At 44.9% G+C, this 17,700-nt stretch overlaps 1 protein-coding gene across 2 annotated transcripts in view; it reads left to right on the forward strand.

Moving 5' to 3' along the window:
• The window catches only part of DRC7 (dynein regulatory complex subunit 7), a 178,725-nt gene extending 163,124 nt beyond the window's left edge, over positions 1 to 15,601 (forward strand). For both annotated transcript variants that reach the window (XM_029608921.1, XM_029608922.1), the window contains exons 17-18: positions 5,904 to 6,043; positions 15,348 to 15,601. In XM_029608921.1, the coding sequence (XP_029464781.1) occupies positions 5,904 to 6,043; positions 15,348 to 15,435 (228 nt within the window). In that variant the 3' untranslated portion in view covers positions 15,436 to 15,601. The remainder of the gene's footprint in view (positions 1 to 5,903; positions 6,044 to 15,347) is intronic.
• The last annotated feature ends 2,099 nt before the right edge of the window (positions 15,602 to 17,700 follow it).

Raw genomic sequence — 17,700 nt, forward strand, 5'->3', positions numbered from 1 at the left:
CTTTGTGATCATTCTAGAATACAATGCTTGCAACAGTAAAACTACATTGCTCCAAAGTATAATATATAGCCGGGAATTCATCAGGACCAGGAGATTTACCATTAGGCAAACCTTGAATCACCTGTTCAATTTCTTGCACTGTTATGTTCAAATTTAGTCCCTTCAACACCTCTTCAGACACTTGTGGTAGTACTAGGCCAGAGAAAAAAAATTATCTCTGTTCACCTTGTAAGGAGCATCAGATGTATATAATGTTTGATAAAAAGTTTTAAAGATCTCTCCTATTACACGGGTAGAAGTAACTATCTGCCCTAAAAAATTATGAATGCCCCCTATATAATTTGCCTGCCTTTGTGCTTTAGCTAGATTTGCCAGCATTTTCCCAGATTTATTGCCAAATTGAAACAACTTATGTTTTAACATAAACAAGGAATGAACAGTTTTTTTGGTGGAGTAAATCATTAAGTACCTTTTGAGTTATCTTAAATTTCCCTGCCCATTCTGGTGTACTTGTCTGAGCCATCTGCATTTTGTAATAGTGTAATTGGCATTCTAAGTCTAAAATATCTCGATGGAGCTTTTTTTTTTTTGCGCATACTGACCTAACTGATGATTTCCTCCTGAAGGACCACCTTAGAGGTATCCCAAAAGAGTATCGGATCCACCTTATGGATCTCATGATTTACTTCAAATTTATTTATTTATTGGATTTTTTTATAACTGTGTTTGGAATTACCATCACATCAGTTTACAGCAATGTACGAGGAATATAACATTAACAGCCATATCAGAAATACACAAAGTAAAATCATAAAACTCAATAAAAATAATAATAATAGCAATAAAGGCAATAAAACGCAATATACCTAAGATTAAACTACTGTTCATGTTACAATATAAGGTAAAATAAGATAATAAAATAAATATAAATGAATAAGAACTAAAAAATAGCAATAAAAACAAGATAGAAAGTTACATAATAAACAAACCTAGTCTTAGCACAGTCCAGAAGATGTAAGTGTATATTTATCTTGAAGGAAAATACAAAATTCAGGATCACTGGCCAGCCACAACGGCATTTCACCATTTAAACCCTGGATTATTATCCTGGTGTTGCAAAAACAGACATTCCATCAGGCAATGATCTAATATCACTAAATTCTCAATTGACGCTTTGTCAATGCATTGGAAAAACTCCTCAGACACCAAAAAGTAGACAATCCTTGATAGGGAAAAATGAACTCACGCATAATTGGCCAGATTTTAAAAGGGTTACGTGCGCCGGGCCTATTTTAAAAAGGCCCGGCGACATGCGTAAAACCCCGGGATGTGTGTAAGTCCCGGGGCTTGCAAAAAGGGGCAGGATGTGGGCGGGGCGGAGTCAGGCTCCTTTGCCGCTGTGCTGGGGATCACACGCCGGCAGTTGGCCGACGTACGCAACTTACTTCAGCCCCAGGGCTGACGTAAGTTTGGAGATAAAAAAAAAAAGCAAAGGAAAAGGTAGGGGGGGAAAGGGCGGGGGAGGTAGGGGAAGGGAAGGTGGGGTGGGGGGGTAGGGAAATTCCCTCTGAGGCCGCTCCGATTTTGGAGTGGCCTGGGAGGGAATGGGGGAAGGCAGCGCGGCTCGGCGCGCACAAGGTGCACAATTGTGCACCCCCTTGCGCACGACGACTCCTGATTTTATAACATGCGTGCGCATGTTATAAAATCAGGCATACATATGCGCGAGCCAGATAGCACACTTCTTTTAAAATCTACTCCGATGTGTATAATCTTGTTCTTCAGGATGGCGTACTCTCCAGATATCAATCATATTAAGACTGGCACAATAAAAAGGGATTTCTTTATCTAGACCCATTTTTTAGGTTTGTACTCCTGTGCTCCTATTTAATTCAGGGTCTGCAACACAATTAAGATCGCTACCCAAAACAATTAAGGCAGGTCCCATATCTACCATAGCTTTAACTAATCCAGAAAAAAACTGATGGTCATATTGATTAGGGGCATACACAGATGCCAACAAAATCATACGCCCATTAAGCTGACCCTTAGCCAGCACATATCTACCTTCTGCATCTGTGTGTATAGTTTCCAATTGGAATGCTACCTTCTTATGGACCAAAATTGCTACCCCATTCTTTTTAGATGTCCCAGAAGAGTAAAAAACTTGGTTCCAACAATGCTTACCGTATGTAACTTTTGGTGTTCCTGGTCTTTCATATGCGTTTCTTGCAAGAAGACTATATGGTTCATTACTTTTTCCCTTTTAATAGGCAACCCAAGTCCTGCTACATTCCAAGAAGTATATTTAACCTCTGTCCCCATACTTCCAAGAAAAAAGAATTCCCAAAAGAATTCCAGACCCGGTCCTGGATTCACTATACTCCAGCCTGTGCAGCGAACCCTTGAATTCCTCATATCGCTCCCTTAGGAACCCCCAAAGCTCATATGCAAATATGCTCATCTTATTAAACATTCTTAAACCGGGCATTGTGGATGATTCCCCCCTTTTTCCCTACAAAAGTAGCGCTCGCTATTGAGCATGAGGTACATATTGATGTGACTGAGTGCCATCCCCCAAATACATTTTACATATCACACTGCCTCAACAATGATGTCACTTTTCAATCCAACATTTCGTCCCTCATCAAAAATATAAAAGCTGATTTAGCAGAAATATACTGAAAAATAATCAAAAAGAAAAACCCAGAAAACCGAAGTGAGGGTGTTGCGTCCGTCGGTCTCAGACAGCTTCGAACTCTGTGCCTTACCTTTCTCTCTGCTCTCCACGCACAGATGAATACACCGACCACCACAGGTAAAGAAGATACACCGCCGGAAGTGACGGTCAAGACAACTGTACCTCTATCTGCACCAACACGCTTCTCAGGGGAAGTTTGGAAATGTAGAGGATTTATCAATCAATGTTGCATGCACTTTTCTTAGCAACCTAATCATTTCCCTACAGCTTATGCCAAGACCACCTATATCTTGTCTTATCTGGATGGAAGAGCGTTGGCTTGGGCCTCTCCGCTGTGGGAGCACGATGACCCTATCCTGCATGATCTTGCCGGGTTCCTTGAACTGTTCAGATCAGTATTCGATGACCCTGCCCAGTACACGACAGCAGGATCTACGTTGATTCATCTGAAACAAGGTAATAAACCTTTGCCGGACTTCGCCATAGAATTCAAGACTTTGGCGTCAGAATTATATTGGGACCCTAAATGCCTGAAGACCCTCTTCTTTGAAGGACTGAACTCCCAGTTGAAAGATAAGCTGGCAGCTCGAGAGATGCCTGAGACCTTAGCAGAACTAATGAAGTTGGCAACAAGAATTGATCGCCAACTTCGTGACAAGGTTCAAGAGGCCAAGAGTCCCAGAAGACCACTTCAGGAAGAGACTCGAGTTAAGTGTACACCCAGGTCTGTTCCCTCAGTTCCAGTTGCTGGCGAAGAAGAACCAATGCAATTAGGCCGCAGTCACTTGACTTAAAAAAAGAGAAGAACGCGAAAGAGGTTGGGACTATGCATGTATTGTGGACAAAGCTGGTCAGGCTGTACAATCATGCCCCATATGTCCAGGAAACTGGCAGACCTAAGTCCTGTGGGAAGACTCTTCTTAGGTCTAACTGCACCCTCTCTTCCATTCTCTCTTCTTGTATCTTTAATCTGTGGACCTCTAGAATACCAGACCCTTGCCTTAGTGGACTCTGGGGCAGGAGGAAATTTCATATTGAGACGTCTAGTGGAACATTTGCGGATTCCCACCACTACCATGACGTCTCCACTACTCCTATCTTCTATCCATGGGGAGCCCTTACTGGGTGGAGTAACCCTGCTCACCGAACCAGTGAACTTACGTACCGGTGCTCTTCATACAGAGAATATTTCCTTCTTTGTGCTAGAGAAGGCCATGCACCCTTTAGTACTGGGGCTACCGTGGCTGCAGAAACATATGCCTCAATTCAACTGGGCCACTTTGAAGCTTTCACATTGGGGTTAAGATTGCCTTGGCAAGTGCCTGATGGAAGTTGCTCCAATACCCTGCATGCCAACTACCTTGTTGCCAGGGTTGCTGCCTCAATATGCATCCTTTCAAGATGTATTTTCCAAAGAAGCCACATACGTGCTGCCTCCACACAGATTCTACGACTGCACCATCAATTTGAAGCCTAACACAGAACCACCCAAAGGAAGGGTTTACCCTCGCTCCGTAGTAGAAAATAAAGCTATGTCTGAGTACATATAGGAGAATCTTCAGAAAGGCTTCATAAGGCCCTCCAAGTTGCCCCCTGGCGCAGGCTTCTTCTTTGTGGGGAAGAAGGTCAGAACATTACATCCATGCATTGACTACAGAGGTCAAAGGACCGCTATCCCTTACCACTCATCTCGGAGCTATTTGATAGACTACAGGGAGCCAAGATATTCTCCAAGCTTGATCTCAAAGGAGCCTTCAACTTCGTTCACATCCGCTCTGGCAATGAATGGAAGACGGCTTTTAATACCCGGGATGGGCACTTTGAATACCTGGTGATGCCCTTTGGCCTGTGCAACGCCCCGCCTGCCTTCCAAAACATGATGAACGACATTCTGCGTGATCTACTCTACCAATGTGTCGTTGTGTACTTGGACGACATCTTGATATTTTCCCAGGACTTGAATACCCACCTGGAAGATGTCAAAAGAGTGCTGCTGAGACTTCATGAGAACCATTTATATGCCAAGTTGTCTAAATGCGAATTCCACAAGGAATATGTGCCTTTCTTAGGGTACATTGTTTCAAACCAAGGCTTCCAGATGGACCCTCAGAAGCTGGAGAGCATTCAAAAATGGACTCAACCCACCGGTCTAAAAGCTCATTGTGGAAGACGATTCCTCGGATGAGGGCATAGGGGCCGTGCTAAGCCAGACCAGTGACTCAAAAATCTTACATCCATGTTCTTTCAGCGGAGAAGAACTACGGTATTGGGGATAAAGAACTACTGGCAATATCGACATATATTAGGCACACCTTGGTAAAACAGTAAAAGATGCTTATGGATAGAAGCAAATTAGAGTGATTCTAGGGGAGGAATGGCTCTCAGAGATCCAGGACCAGCATCCGTCCCAAATCACCACATCACGTGACCTCGCAAATCATCAATAGTTTTTTTTAAACAAACCCATTCACAATTAAAATCTCCACATATTCCAATAGAAAACATTCATGTTGAACCACATAAAACCAGTACTTATCAATACTTCACTCATAATCTCACTGTTTAACAGGGAGGATTATCAGTGGTTCAACATTTGCAATATTTGTAGATATCATGGGTCCGATATTCAGTGTTGGCTGGGTAAGTAACTTAGCCGGATATGACTTATCCAGCTAAGTTACAAGGGATATTCAGCGGTATAAGTTAAATCCGGCTGTTAGAGCAACTTTATGGCTGATATAACTTATCTCATTAACTTAACCAAATAAGAATGAATATAGCTACTTATCCAGTTAAATGAACTGCTTAAGTAGCACCGCCCAGATCCGCTCATTGCCACAAATAGGCTGGCTAAAAGATAGCCGGATAAGTGATTTATCCGGCTATCCAGTGGCTGCCAATTTTCAGCAGACCACTAGATAGCAAGATAAGTCTAATTATCCAGCTATCCAGTGCTAAATGCACTTTCAATATTGGGCCCGCTGGTTTAGTTGAACTTGATTAGGTAGATATATGAATAGTGCCATTCTTTCTTTTTCTCTCTCTCTCTCTCTCTCTATATATATATATGTTTGTATATATATATATATATACTGTATATCTTTCTTTTTTATTCAGCAGAAAATGTTGGCAGCTACAGAAGCAGCAGCAGTGCTGTTTCTCCCCCTTTATTTGTTCTCAGTTTGTTTCTCTCTATCTGCAGGAGACACAAGAGCTACAGAAGAAGCAACAGTGGTATCAGCAGAATCAGGTTTCCATGACCAAGGAAGATGAGGATACATACCTATCATACTGCTCTGAAGTCATGTTCCGAATCCATATCCTAGAACTTCGACTTAACAGGTATCCAGAAGAGAAAGGGAAGTATTACCAGGCAATGTCAGTGAAATGCTCCAGGACAGTAATCAGCCACACAAGTGGGCAGTGGCAGATTGGCCTATCGGGGGATCGGGCATCCCCCGGTGGGCTGGTCACTCTGGTCATGTGGTCTGCCGAGCACGGCCGCGACAGAGCCGTGCTCGGCAGACCACGGGGTATCTCCTGGGCCAGCCCAGACGGAAAATTCCTGGGCCAATCTTTACCCAGAATCCGCTCCTGCAAGTGGGTGACATTCTCCAACAGCCATGAGACGGAAGAAAGTTTTCTCAGAGCTCAGAAAACCCAAGATTTTCTGAGTGTGCACCATTTTACCCATGCAGCCACCACTGCAGATGCTTCCTGGTTTTCTTTTTCTGCTTGTGCGAAAGGATGCATTGTGCTTGCTCTGTTTCTTCAAGCCACTCATTGAATTATTTTATGCTGGTTTATTTTTGCTTCTCTTAACAAAATATTTTTCATTTTTCCTGTTTTGTTTTCGCAAGTCCCCAGAATAAAATAATTTCAGTAATGCTAGGTTTTAGTCTCAGATGAGTTTGACCTTAGCATTCTTCACAATGGCAGACATCAACCAGGCTTTGAAAAATGCCCTCACTGTTCGTTTAAGACATCCTTGTCAGATCAACTCGATCACTGTGTTCACTGTTTAGACCTGTCATGTGATGTACCAAACTGTGCTGCCCATGCTCAAATGTCCTCCAGGGCAAGAACATCTCGAAGCTAATTATTAAAATAATTCTTAAGTTCTCCTCAAGCCTCTGGATTGATTAAGAGGAAACCATCATCAGCTGAGGGACCATTGCCAAAATCAAAAAGGCAAGAGGCTTCTCATGCAAAGCACCAAGATTCAAAGAAGTCTCAGCACAGGCGTCATTCGCCGTCCAGTAAAGAAGAAGAACAATTGGGCTTTCCGGCACTGAAGCATTCAGCAGCCAGGACAAGCCCCAGTCATTGGTGCTGACAACATATTCACACACAGAAAAGTGCTTTTGTGCCATCATTCTTTGGTGCAAATTTTTCCAGCTCCATTTACCGCACCAGCACCAGCAACATCTCTGCTGAGATTTAGATATTGGCACTAAGCTGTTAATTCTGAATCTACTCCACAAAGCATTCTATGCCGATTTTTATTTTATTTAGATCTTTTATCTACTGGAATTCCCCTTGCCAGACATGAACATCACTCCTTCATCAGGCTTGACAACATCTAAAACTATTTTACTAGTATCCCAGACTCTCCACCTCATCCATCCAAGCTAAAACTGATGACTCTCATTTTCAAGTCTGTGGCTCCAAAATCTGAAACTGAATCCTCTAGTCCACCTTATCAACTCAGGCCAGACTTGATGCATATGGAATCACAGTCTAAGTCTCAGGGTTCTCCTTCCTCTAAAAGCAGAGCAATAGCAGAAGAACCCCCTGACTCACAGGACAACTCACAATCATCATATATTTTTCTATCATACCATTCTGATGCTAATGAATCCACAGATCTCCCATTGGACCCCCCACTCCACAGCCTTCCAAAAATACAGCTCCACAGAAGGCTATGTCATATTCTGTTTTTGTCCAAAAAAATGGCAAAAGCAATTCCATTTACTTTACAGGAGGAAGAGTCAGAATAGAAGGAAGATATATATTTGATGTTCTAAAACATATCCAAACCCCAAAACAAATAGTTGCTGTTCCGGTTCACAGAGTAGAACAGAAATTCCAAACAAGGATGTGGCAGACTCCCTTGTCTATATTACCAGTAGTAAGGCAATTAAATCTCAAACACAAAGTTCATCCTTGTTCCAGTCATCAAAATACTGTTCCCTTTGTCAGTAGTAGTGAAATCAGTTTTAAAAAAGCAAATGGTTCTAAGACACATTCCAGTACCCCTCCAGGAAATGATATCAAGTTACTAGACATCTTGGCAAAGACGTTTTTCTACAAACGAAGATGGAGAACAAACTCTGCACACAGCAATCAAATAGTAAACAAGGTAAAGTGCAGAGAAAAGTAAAGGTCCTCACAAATATCTTATTCTTAATTATAATGTTTTACTTGGTACGGCAACTCCACTGTGTTGTAATGCACATAAATTTTTCAAAGAAGGTCCCATGACATGGACACTGTGTTGCACTGCAAGGCTGCGTCGGGAAGGACAATCATTAAAGTATCACATCTGAAAATAAACACACGAATTAATAACATTGTGGAACCATATATTGATGGGATAAAGCCAGTATATTAAAGAGACTATACCATACCTGTGTCAGTTTCAACATAGGGTTACAGGGAGCGCAGGGATTAAAGGGATAGAACAGACCTTTAAACTCTGAAAATTGGTGCGAAAGACACCAGCCAATCAGAAAAGGTTAAAATGAGAACCAATCAGGAACTGAGGAGGAAACTGTAAACATAATGGAGTTAAGTGAAGTAGCTCCATTCAGTCTCATTATTCAGACCATGCAGGGAGAGGCTATCAAGAGTGTAGATCCATTTTTGCTCTTTTCGAATGAGCATCTCCCCCCATGGAGTGGAGAAGATAACACGTCAATGATAAAAAATCTCAACTCAGAGACAGCATGAGACTCGGCCAACCAATGTGTGACTAAGGGGCATTTTCATATTGATTGCTAATGTTCGACCGATGTTCATTAAGCCGTGTCGTTTTACCAACATATAATTTCTGGCAGGGGCAAATGATAACGTAAATCACACCTGATGATAAACAATCCGAAACAAAATGTAAATGAAACACTATTTTAGAAATAGGGTGTGTAAAAGAGGAAAGGGAAAGAGAGAGTGAACAAACTGAACATTTATCGATTGGGCTATGACTTCCCAAAGCCAGGGGTGAGGAAATAGTTGGTTGTAATTCAGAGTGAACTAAGTAGTCCCGAAGATTCCTACCGCGATGAAAAGTGATTCAAAGGGGACAGTTAAAGATATCACGCATAGAAAGCAGAGACCAATAACGACGAATAATAGCAGTAAGTGCCTGACTGTGGACTGAAAAGGGCAGGATTCAGTTAATAACACCATCAGAGGAGCGTGATTGTGAGCTAATAGGTGGCCTTGAGCTTTACAATAAAGGCAGAGGCCTAATTGTCAGCATCGGATCCTTTCCTTGGACCTAATTACATGGGCTCTTCTGGCGGCAAGCTCACTGGCATGAGAGAGTCAAGTGAAAACTGGGATTGAAGCAGCAGTACTCAGGTTATGTCTGTCTTTACCAAACGACCATCTTGGTTCCTCTCCTAGAGGCGATCTATCTTCCCTGCAAGGTCAATAAGCGCTTCCAGTGAAGTGGGTAGCTCCCAGGTGGCAAGCTCATCCTTTATTCAGGGAGTGAGGCCCTCCAGGAAGATAGTAAGACGACAGTCTTCCCGCCAGTTGTGCTCCAATGCCAGGGTCCTAAACTCAATGGTTTGGATAAGTTCTTGGAGAAGAAGTCCATTAACTGCTGTTAATCAAGTTGTCTTAGAGAATAGCCACTGCTATTACTGGCATCAGTAGCATGGGATCTACTTAGTGTTTGTGTACTTGCCAGGTAGTTGTAGCGTGGATTGGCCACTGTTGGAAATAGGATGCTGTGCTTGATGGACCTTTGGTCTGTCCCTGTATGGTAGTTTCTTATATTCACTGCTACATAACAGAGAGTGCCACCTGCAGTCCCTCAGTATGTCTCCAGCAGATGGTAGATGTGCAAACCTGAAGTCTGAGAGAGATTAAAAGAAAGAAAGAAAGAAAAACAGGAGAAATTGAATAGTTTGAGAGACAGAAAATTTGCTCCCTGAGGTGTTAGACATCTTCTTGGGTCATTCCTCAGGTGGAGCTGGGCAAGTGGGGATTGGTAATCTCTGGCCTGTCTCAGCCCACAGCATCCAGAGGAACTGAAAGCCAAGGGATCTGGCTCCCTCTTTCCCTCCGAGGTCTTCTCCCCCTCACCGCCGGCCAGGCACAGGAACAGGGAAGTATTGGCTTGTCTGTTGTTGGGTGCTGTTTGTTCTAGCACTGTGCCTTAAAAAAATAGTTGGTTAAGGCAGACGCAAGTGAGAAGGGCCAGCTGGGTGGCATTTTTCGGTGGCAGAAGCAGATAGTGAAGAGGGGAGAGAAATCACTGAGACATCATTAGTGAATGGGGCAGCTCGGGGTGAATGACTCACGTTGTTGAACAGGCCCTTTTGGAACATGGCAGTTGGGGCGATTGCACCATGTGCATGTGAGTATGGCGCTGACTGCAGACTGAGGGAGAGCCTGTCGTGCTTATGGGGTGAGAGGCAACTGGCTCAATGCAGCCACACTGTGTTCTGCCTGCACCTCGGGAGGAGAGGAAACCTCCACTGAGGCTGCTACTGCACGGAGAATCTCTAATTGGCAGGGCCCGTTGCAGAGGCTCCTGGTGGAGCTGAGGGGTCAGCATCCATATTTGCTTCCTGCAAGAAGCAAACAGCATCCAGACGGCCCAGGAACTCCTCCCCTCTGTTGTCCCCCATGATCACATCAGAGGAGCATAGTAGTGAGGGGGAGTCTGAGGAGGACGCAATGTAGGAAGAAGCTGCAGATATGGAGGGTTTCTCCATGGAGTTTGTTCTGCTCCTTCACAAGGCCTTTTTGTTCAAGAACGGGGCAGGTGGGAGGTTGCCCCTGGCCCATAAGTTGCAACCTCCTGCTAAGAGAGTTAAGGTGGCTCCATCAGGTGCAGCTGGAGGATTTCTCCGTTGCCTGGGTCTTTCACCTTCTTCAGGAGATGGCGAAGGGGACCTCAGGGATTCGGAAGACTCGCAGGAGGAGGGAGATCTGGATTCTAGGGATGATACTGGAAACAATACTGTAGATCCCACAGGTGGTGATCCAGATGCGGTCAAGGACTTACCGGACCCAGAGTAGATTCAAGCCATGGAAGGGGACAATCTGAGGGTTGTCCGGCAATTTCAGAAGGAGGAATTGTGGCCTCTTATTCCGCAGTTCCTGGAGGAGTTATGTATTAAGGTCACTGAGGAGGAGTCCGATAATGAACTGGTGGACCTGGTTCTGGATGGACTACGGGAACCACCAAAGGACTTTCCATTGCCCAAGAAAGTGAAGAAGTTGCTGGCCCAGGAGTGTGATGCTCCCAAAGCAGGCCTTAAAGTGGATAGGGTGATGGAAAATTGTATCTGCTGATAGAGGAGACCTTGGAGGTTTTAATGCTTCCCAAGGTGGATGATTTGGTCTCTGCGGTGACCAAGAAGACAACTATCCCAGGTGGCAGGGTCAGCCATGCTGAAGGATGCAAAGGTCAGGAAACTGGAGATTCAGGTTGGTAGAGGTGTCGGCCTTGAGTTTTTGAGCTGCGATCTGCAGTAGCCTGATGCAGAGAGCCTGCTTGTGCTAGGTGCAAAAGGCTCAGAAGGAATCTCACCTGGCGCATGATGCCCAACAGGTGGCACAATTGGAAACCGGGGTGGCCTATGTGGCGGATGCTCTATATGATTTGGTTCAGACATCTGCGAGGAGCATGTTTTTTGCAGTGGCAGTACAAAGGCTCCTGTGGTTGCATAACTAGTCGGCAGATGTGTGGTCCAAATCACAGCTGTGTAAACTTCCTTTTAAGGCGAAGCTGTAGTTCGGAGAAGATCTGGAACAGCTGATGAAGCAGTTGGGGTAGTCTAAGGGGCACAGATTGCTGGAGGATAAGAAAAGTTCCAAGAAATCCTTCCCCCCCCCATTACTGTTTTCAGGATAGGCGGAGGTTTGGGGCTGGTAAGAGATTTTCAGCTTCCGGTCATAAACAAGGTTTGGGAAAGCAGCAGTCTTTTCGGGGCTCCCGCAGACCCTCCAGGGATGCTTCCGATACGGGGACCGGAGGAGGAAAGTCTTCACATGGATGCCAGGCTGGTCCACTCATCTATGGAAGCAGTAGGAGGAAGATTGACCAATTTTATGAAGAGTGGACCAAGATCGAGTCAGACCAGTGGGTCCTGGAGGTGGTAAGAGAAGGCTACATGTTAGAATTTTCTCATACAATCTGAGAGGCTTTCTTGGTTTCCCATTGTGCATCCAGAAGCAAGCGAGAGGTAGTTTGGAGTTACGTTGCAACAGTTACAAAAGCTAGACATGATTGTGCCAGCCGGAGCAGGGGATGTATTCGATTTACTTGTAGTTCCCAAGAAAGAGGGTACCTTTTGGCCCATTCTAAATATCAAAAAAAGGTCAATTTGGTGCTGCAAGCTCTACGTTTTCATATGGAAATGTTGCGGACATTGATAGCAGCGGTCCACAGAGGAGAGTTTCTGGCATCAATGGATCTGACAGAGGTCTATCTGCATATCCCCATATGAGCGGAGTATCAGAGGTTTCTGCAGTTCATGGAGCTAGGGCAGCATTTTCAGTTTCTGGCTCTCCCGTTCGGGCTGGCAACAGCACCACCCACGTTCACAAAGGTGATGGTGGTGGCTCTGAGAAGGGAAGGCATTTTATTTCAGCCTTATCTGGACGACTGGCTAATATGGGCAAAGTCAGAGGTGGAATGCTCTTGGTCAATTCAACGGGTCATGGAGCGGTTGCGGTCTTTGGGCTAGGTGATAAACTTGGCCAAGAGTCATTTATTGCCTTCCTAGTCATTGGAGTATCTGGGAGATTGGTTCAATCCTGGATTGGCAGGGTATTTCTCACCTCGGAGAGAGTAGTGAAGTTGCAGGCTCAACTGGCTCATTTGTTACGACTTGCGGTGCCCCAGGCCTGGGACTGCTTGCAGATTCTGAGTTCTATGGCTTCTATGCTAAATTTGGTGCCATGGGCTTTTGTGCCCATGTGTCCCCCCATCCAGATAGCACTTTTGTCCCATTGGAATCTGTTATCGGAGGAGTTTCTTCTGCCTTTACTGCTGCCAGGGGATTTAAGATCCAGTCTCTTGTGGTGGCAGTCTTACCACAATCTGGAAAGGGGAGTGGATCTGGAGACTCTAGATTGGGTGGTGGTGATACGGATGCCAGCCTCAAGGGCTGGGGGGGGCAGTCTGACAGGGACAGAATACTCAAGGTCTTTGGTTGCCAACGAAGGCACCCTGGTCTATCAATCATTTGGAAATGAGGTTGGTTTGCAAAGCATTGTTGTGTTTTCTGCCATGTATCCGAGGAAGAATGGTGAGAGTTTTCTTGGACAATGCAACAACAGTGACATATATCAATCATCAGGGCGTGACAAAACGTTGCACTGTGGCGCTGGAAGCCCAGGACCTCTTTGTATGGGCAGAGCAGTATCTGGAAGAAATAGTGGAGTCACGTGTCACCGGAGTGGACATTATGCAAGCAAATTTTCTCAGCAGGCAACAGTTGGACCCCCAGGAATGGGAGTTATCCCCAGAGGCATTAGACCTCATTCTCGCCAGGTGAGGTAGTCCCCAGATGGATCTGATGACGTTGAGAGGCAATGCCAAACCGCAACGGTTTTTCAGTCGCAGTCAGGAGGTCGGATCTGAGGGGACCAATACTCTGGTTCTTCCTTGGCCAGCGGGGATCCTGCTGTACGTGTTTCCTCTGTGGCCTCTCGTAGGTCACATGTTGCGCCACATAGGACGTCATCCAGGCAAGATTGTTCTGGTGGCGCCGGGGTGGCCACATTGTCTTTGCGGATTTCATGCATTTTGCAATTGACAGTCCCATTACATTGGCTCATCTGCAGGGGTTGCTTCGGAAAGGGCCCATCTTCTTGGATCCAGTGGATCACTTTTGTCGTGCGGCTTAGCTTTTGAGAGGAAGCAATTACATTTGAAAGGGTACTCAGAGCTGGTTCTTACCACCTTACTTCAGCTAGAAGGACTTCTGCTTCCATTGATTATGTTAGGGTATGCTGGTGCTTGAAGGAGAGTCTGGAATCTTTGTGAGTGGACATTCCTCACATCTTAACCTTTTTGCAGCACGGTTTGACAAAGGGCTTGGCCTAAAATTCACTTTGGGTACAGATTGCTGCCTTGGGATGCTTTAGGAGCAAGCTTCAGGGAATGACTTTGGTCCCTCATCCAGATATCATTTGTTTTCTAAAGGGGGCTAAACGCTTGCATCCGCTGGTGCATAGGTTACATCCACAGTGGAACCTTAACTTGGTTCTGTGGATTTTGTGTGGCCCTCCGTTTGAGCCTTTGCAGGGGCCGTTGTTGAAGGATCTCAACATGAAGGTGATTTTTCTAATGGCCATTTGTTCCGCCAGGCAGATTTTGGAGCTCCAGGCTTTGTCCTGTAGAGATCCTTTCTTACGGATTTCTTTGCATACGGTGCTTTTTTTTTTTACTGGTTTCCTCTTTCCATCTGAACCGGATGGTGGAACTGCCTGCATTTCCGAATTTGTCTTCAGGGATGCTGCATGTAAGGGAATTTCACTTATTGGATGCTCGTCAGATTCTGATGCGATATCTTAAGGTCACTAACAGTTTTTGTTGGTCAGTTCACATTTTGTCTTGTTCAGTGGGGCAAAGAAGGGAAGTAAGGCATCCAAGGCCACGATTGCTCGTTGATTGAAGGAAACTCTGTAGAGATCGAAAGGTTCCTGAGGGGTTGCGAGCACATTCTACTAGGGTGCCAGCACGGATTTTCTGGTTGGCATCACAGCAGTGCATGTAAAAATAATATACTTATTGTAAGTGATATTTTATTTCAGAAAACTATACTTTGAATATCCTTTTTCATGTAAAATCTGTTATTATAAATGTATAATTTTTAATTGTGTACAGGGAGGATGTGACAAGGTGGGATGGGGATGCAAGGCTGTAAGGTTTGCCTAGGATGCCTAACACCCTTGTACTGACCTTGGGCACTGCTGTACAAATATTTGACAGGGTCTCCTAACTTGTAGTGTCATGTTTTGTGTAATGGGTGAGGGCGCAGCTTTTCACTTGGTCATAGACACCAAATTGTCTGGCTACAGCTCTGTAATGTCTAGTTGTAGCGTTGGCGTTAAAAGGGCCCAGCCAGTGACATCATTGGAAGGCGCTGCAGTGTTATTCCCACCACAGGGCCTTGACGTATGCACGCGTGCCTAACAGGAGCAGCCCGGCATGGTGGCATCCTGGCCTGAGAGGAACCTGGGGTGAGTAGTGGCCAGCTGCAGTCGACCAATTGTTACAATGCTCAGAAAACCTTCTCAGATTTTCTGAGCTCTGAGAGAGCTTTTCTCTGTCTCAGCACTGTCAGATATTGTCACTTGTGTGTGGCTGATTTGTCCTTCTATATATGGAGAACACCTGTTACAGATAAGCAACTTTGCTTAACCTACCTACACTCATTGGCTTTCTCTCTTACAGGCACAAGGAACTGGCTCCATATAAGTACCTGGCCCTGGAAGAACGATTACAAAATGATTCACGTTTGAACCAATTCCTATTGCTCTGATGTCTTCTTCTAGGTGTAAAGGAGACTCAGTAGAGCTTGGTGCTAGACCAGAATTTACATGTTGATATGGACAAACTGACCAGTTCATGTGTTCTTTAAGACTGTAGTGACCATGTACTGTGTGTTTTCCATATTCAAAATAAAAGCATAGAGTCCTCAGACTAGACTAAGGAGTTTGCACTGTCATTCATCAGCAATCAACATCTCCTACTCTAATATTTTGTGATGATCGTTTTCAAGCACGCACATGTATAATCCATATTAGCTTATAACAAAAAGAAATATTTTATATGGGCTCTGACCTGAAGGTAACAATTCAGTGTGACAAAGTAGTTGAGAAGGCTAATAGTATGCTTGGGTGTGTAAAGAGGATGAAAGTAATATTCTCTGAGTCACACGGCTCTCTTATGTTTGCACATAGGCTTTTCAGAGCTTTCTAGGAAAGCTTGGAAGATGTGTGGTGCAGGTCCTCAGTTTAATTTTTTCCAGCAGAGTCATTCTGGGCCACCAGCCATTTTTCTTTTTCTTTTGTTTGTACACCTTGCGCTCTTGGAAGCATTTTTTTCAGTCAGATTTTCTAATTACCTACTAATGGAAATGTCAGCACTAAGTGACTATTCTGTACTATGTATATAGAGAGAAAATCATCACTTACCAAAAAATGTAAAATGAGACCAAAATAATGTGGCCTAAACATACAGAAACAGTCTTGATTGGGCATCACTCACCTGATTAAAAAATATTTTTTCAAAATCACCTCGATATGTTACCTATACAAGCTTCAGAATGAAATTGTTTGGCACAATGCAAGTATTAAGAAGAGCACTAGCAGTAAATCTGAGAGATTGAGATCATACACAGCATACTCTGGCTTAAGACAGTGTCACTGTATGTACAAGACAAACACAATATAAATCTTGTACCTCCAATTCTGTAGATATATATCCACAATACCCCACCCCTAAGCACATACACACACAATTCCAATAACAAGGGCAGAGCACGATATTTCCCCACATACCCTTTTTGGGACTTACCTGAGAGGCCCCTTGGCCTGGCTTTGTGCACTTCTATTTATACCAATTTAAAAGCTTTAAAGAAAAATTTGTAATTTAAAGAAACAGAAGGCAATTATCTTACATCCTTATTTTATTATCTGATCATGCAGCACAGGTAATACAGAGTAGCAGCTGTGATCCTGATATGAGAGCTTTGAGAAACACAGTAACAATTCACATCTTCTAAATGATCTTAAGACCCTGGTAACAAGCACTGGACAAATCAGGGATCAACATATCATACTCTACATCAGTGGTTCTCAAGTGGTGTGTCGCCAAGAACACGCAGGTGTGTCGCCACACTTCCCGGTCCCCCACTGACCCAGCTGCTCCCCCTACCCGAGCAAAATAGGTCCTCCACCCGGGATTAGAATGCTGATAACCCAAGCGGAATGCAGCAGGACAGCTGGAGTCAGCGGCATGCTCTCTTCTTCCTGCCCCGCCCCCCCCCCCCCCGCGGCCCAAAAGAGGAAGTAGTGAGCAGCAGGTACATGCATGGGAAGAAGAGACAATGCTAGTGCAGGTAGCGTCAGCCCGAAGAAGAGAAGAGAGGCGCAGCCTGAGGAATGAGCAGCGCGGCTCGGAGAAAAACAAAGAACAAGTCAACCCCCGCGGCTGATGGGACTCCTTTCTCTGCGAGGGCTGAAAGTGAAGGAGGTTGTTCTGCCTTTAGGGTTGGAAGTGGAAGAGGCTACTGCTGTTGCTGGTTCGGTGGGGGGGAGTGAGTGAATGAGCAAGCATATGTGTTTGAGGTGCTGTGTGTGTGTGTGTGAGTGAGACAGCATGTATGTACAAACGCTCATTTGCCACCGCTTGGATTTGCGTCTAATTTGAATACTGAATCGAGTGGCTTGCGAACCAAAATGTGTGCACGTCAAACACGCGGGCGCCCGGCACTGCCACACTTTTTTTTACGTGTCGGTACTGTATCGGCCGGACGTCCAGACGTCCTTGATCGGAGGCCACCCCCAACCTTCCACGTCCAGGCACTTAAGGACATGCAAGGACGTCCGGGCGTCTGTGAAAGTTGGGGCCTCCGAGCATGGATGCCCGGAAAGAGACGGGAACGCTGCCTTCCAACATCCATGGCCGCTGCCCGGACGTCCAAGGTCGGGGCTTCCGTTTATGGACGTTCCTGCCTCTTTCCGGGCATCCATGATTGGAGGCCCCACTGCCTTCCAACGTCCATGGCCGCTGCCTTGAGCGC

Source organism: Rhinatrema bivittatum, chromosome 7 (genome assembly GCF_901001135.1).
Source record: "Rhinatrema bivittatum chromosome 7, aRhiBiv1.1, whole genome shotgun sequence".
Taxonomy (NCBI): domain Eukaryota; kingdom Metazoa; phylum Chordata; class Amphibia; order Gymnophiona; family Rhinatrematidae; genus Rhinatrema; species Rhinatrema bivittatum.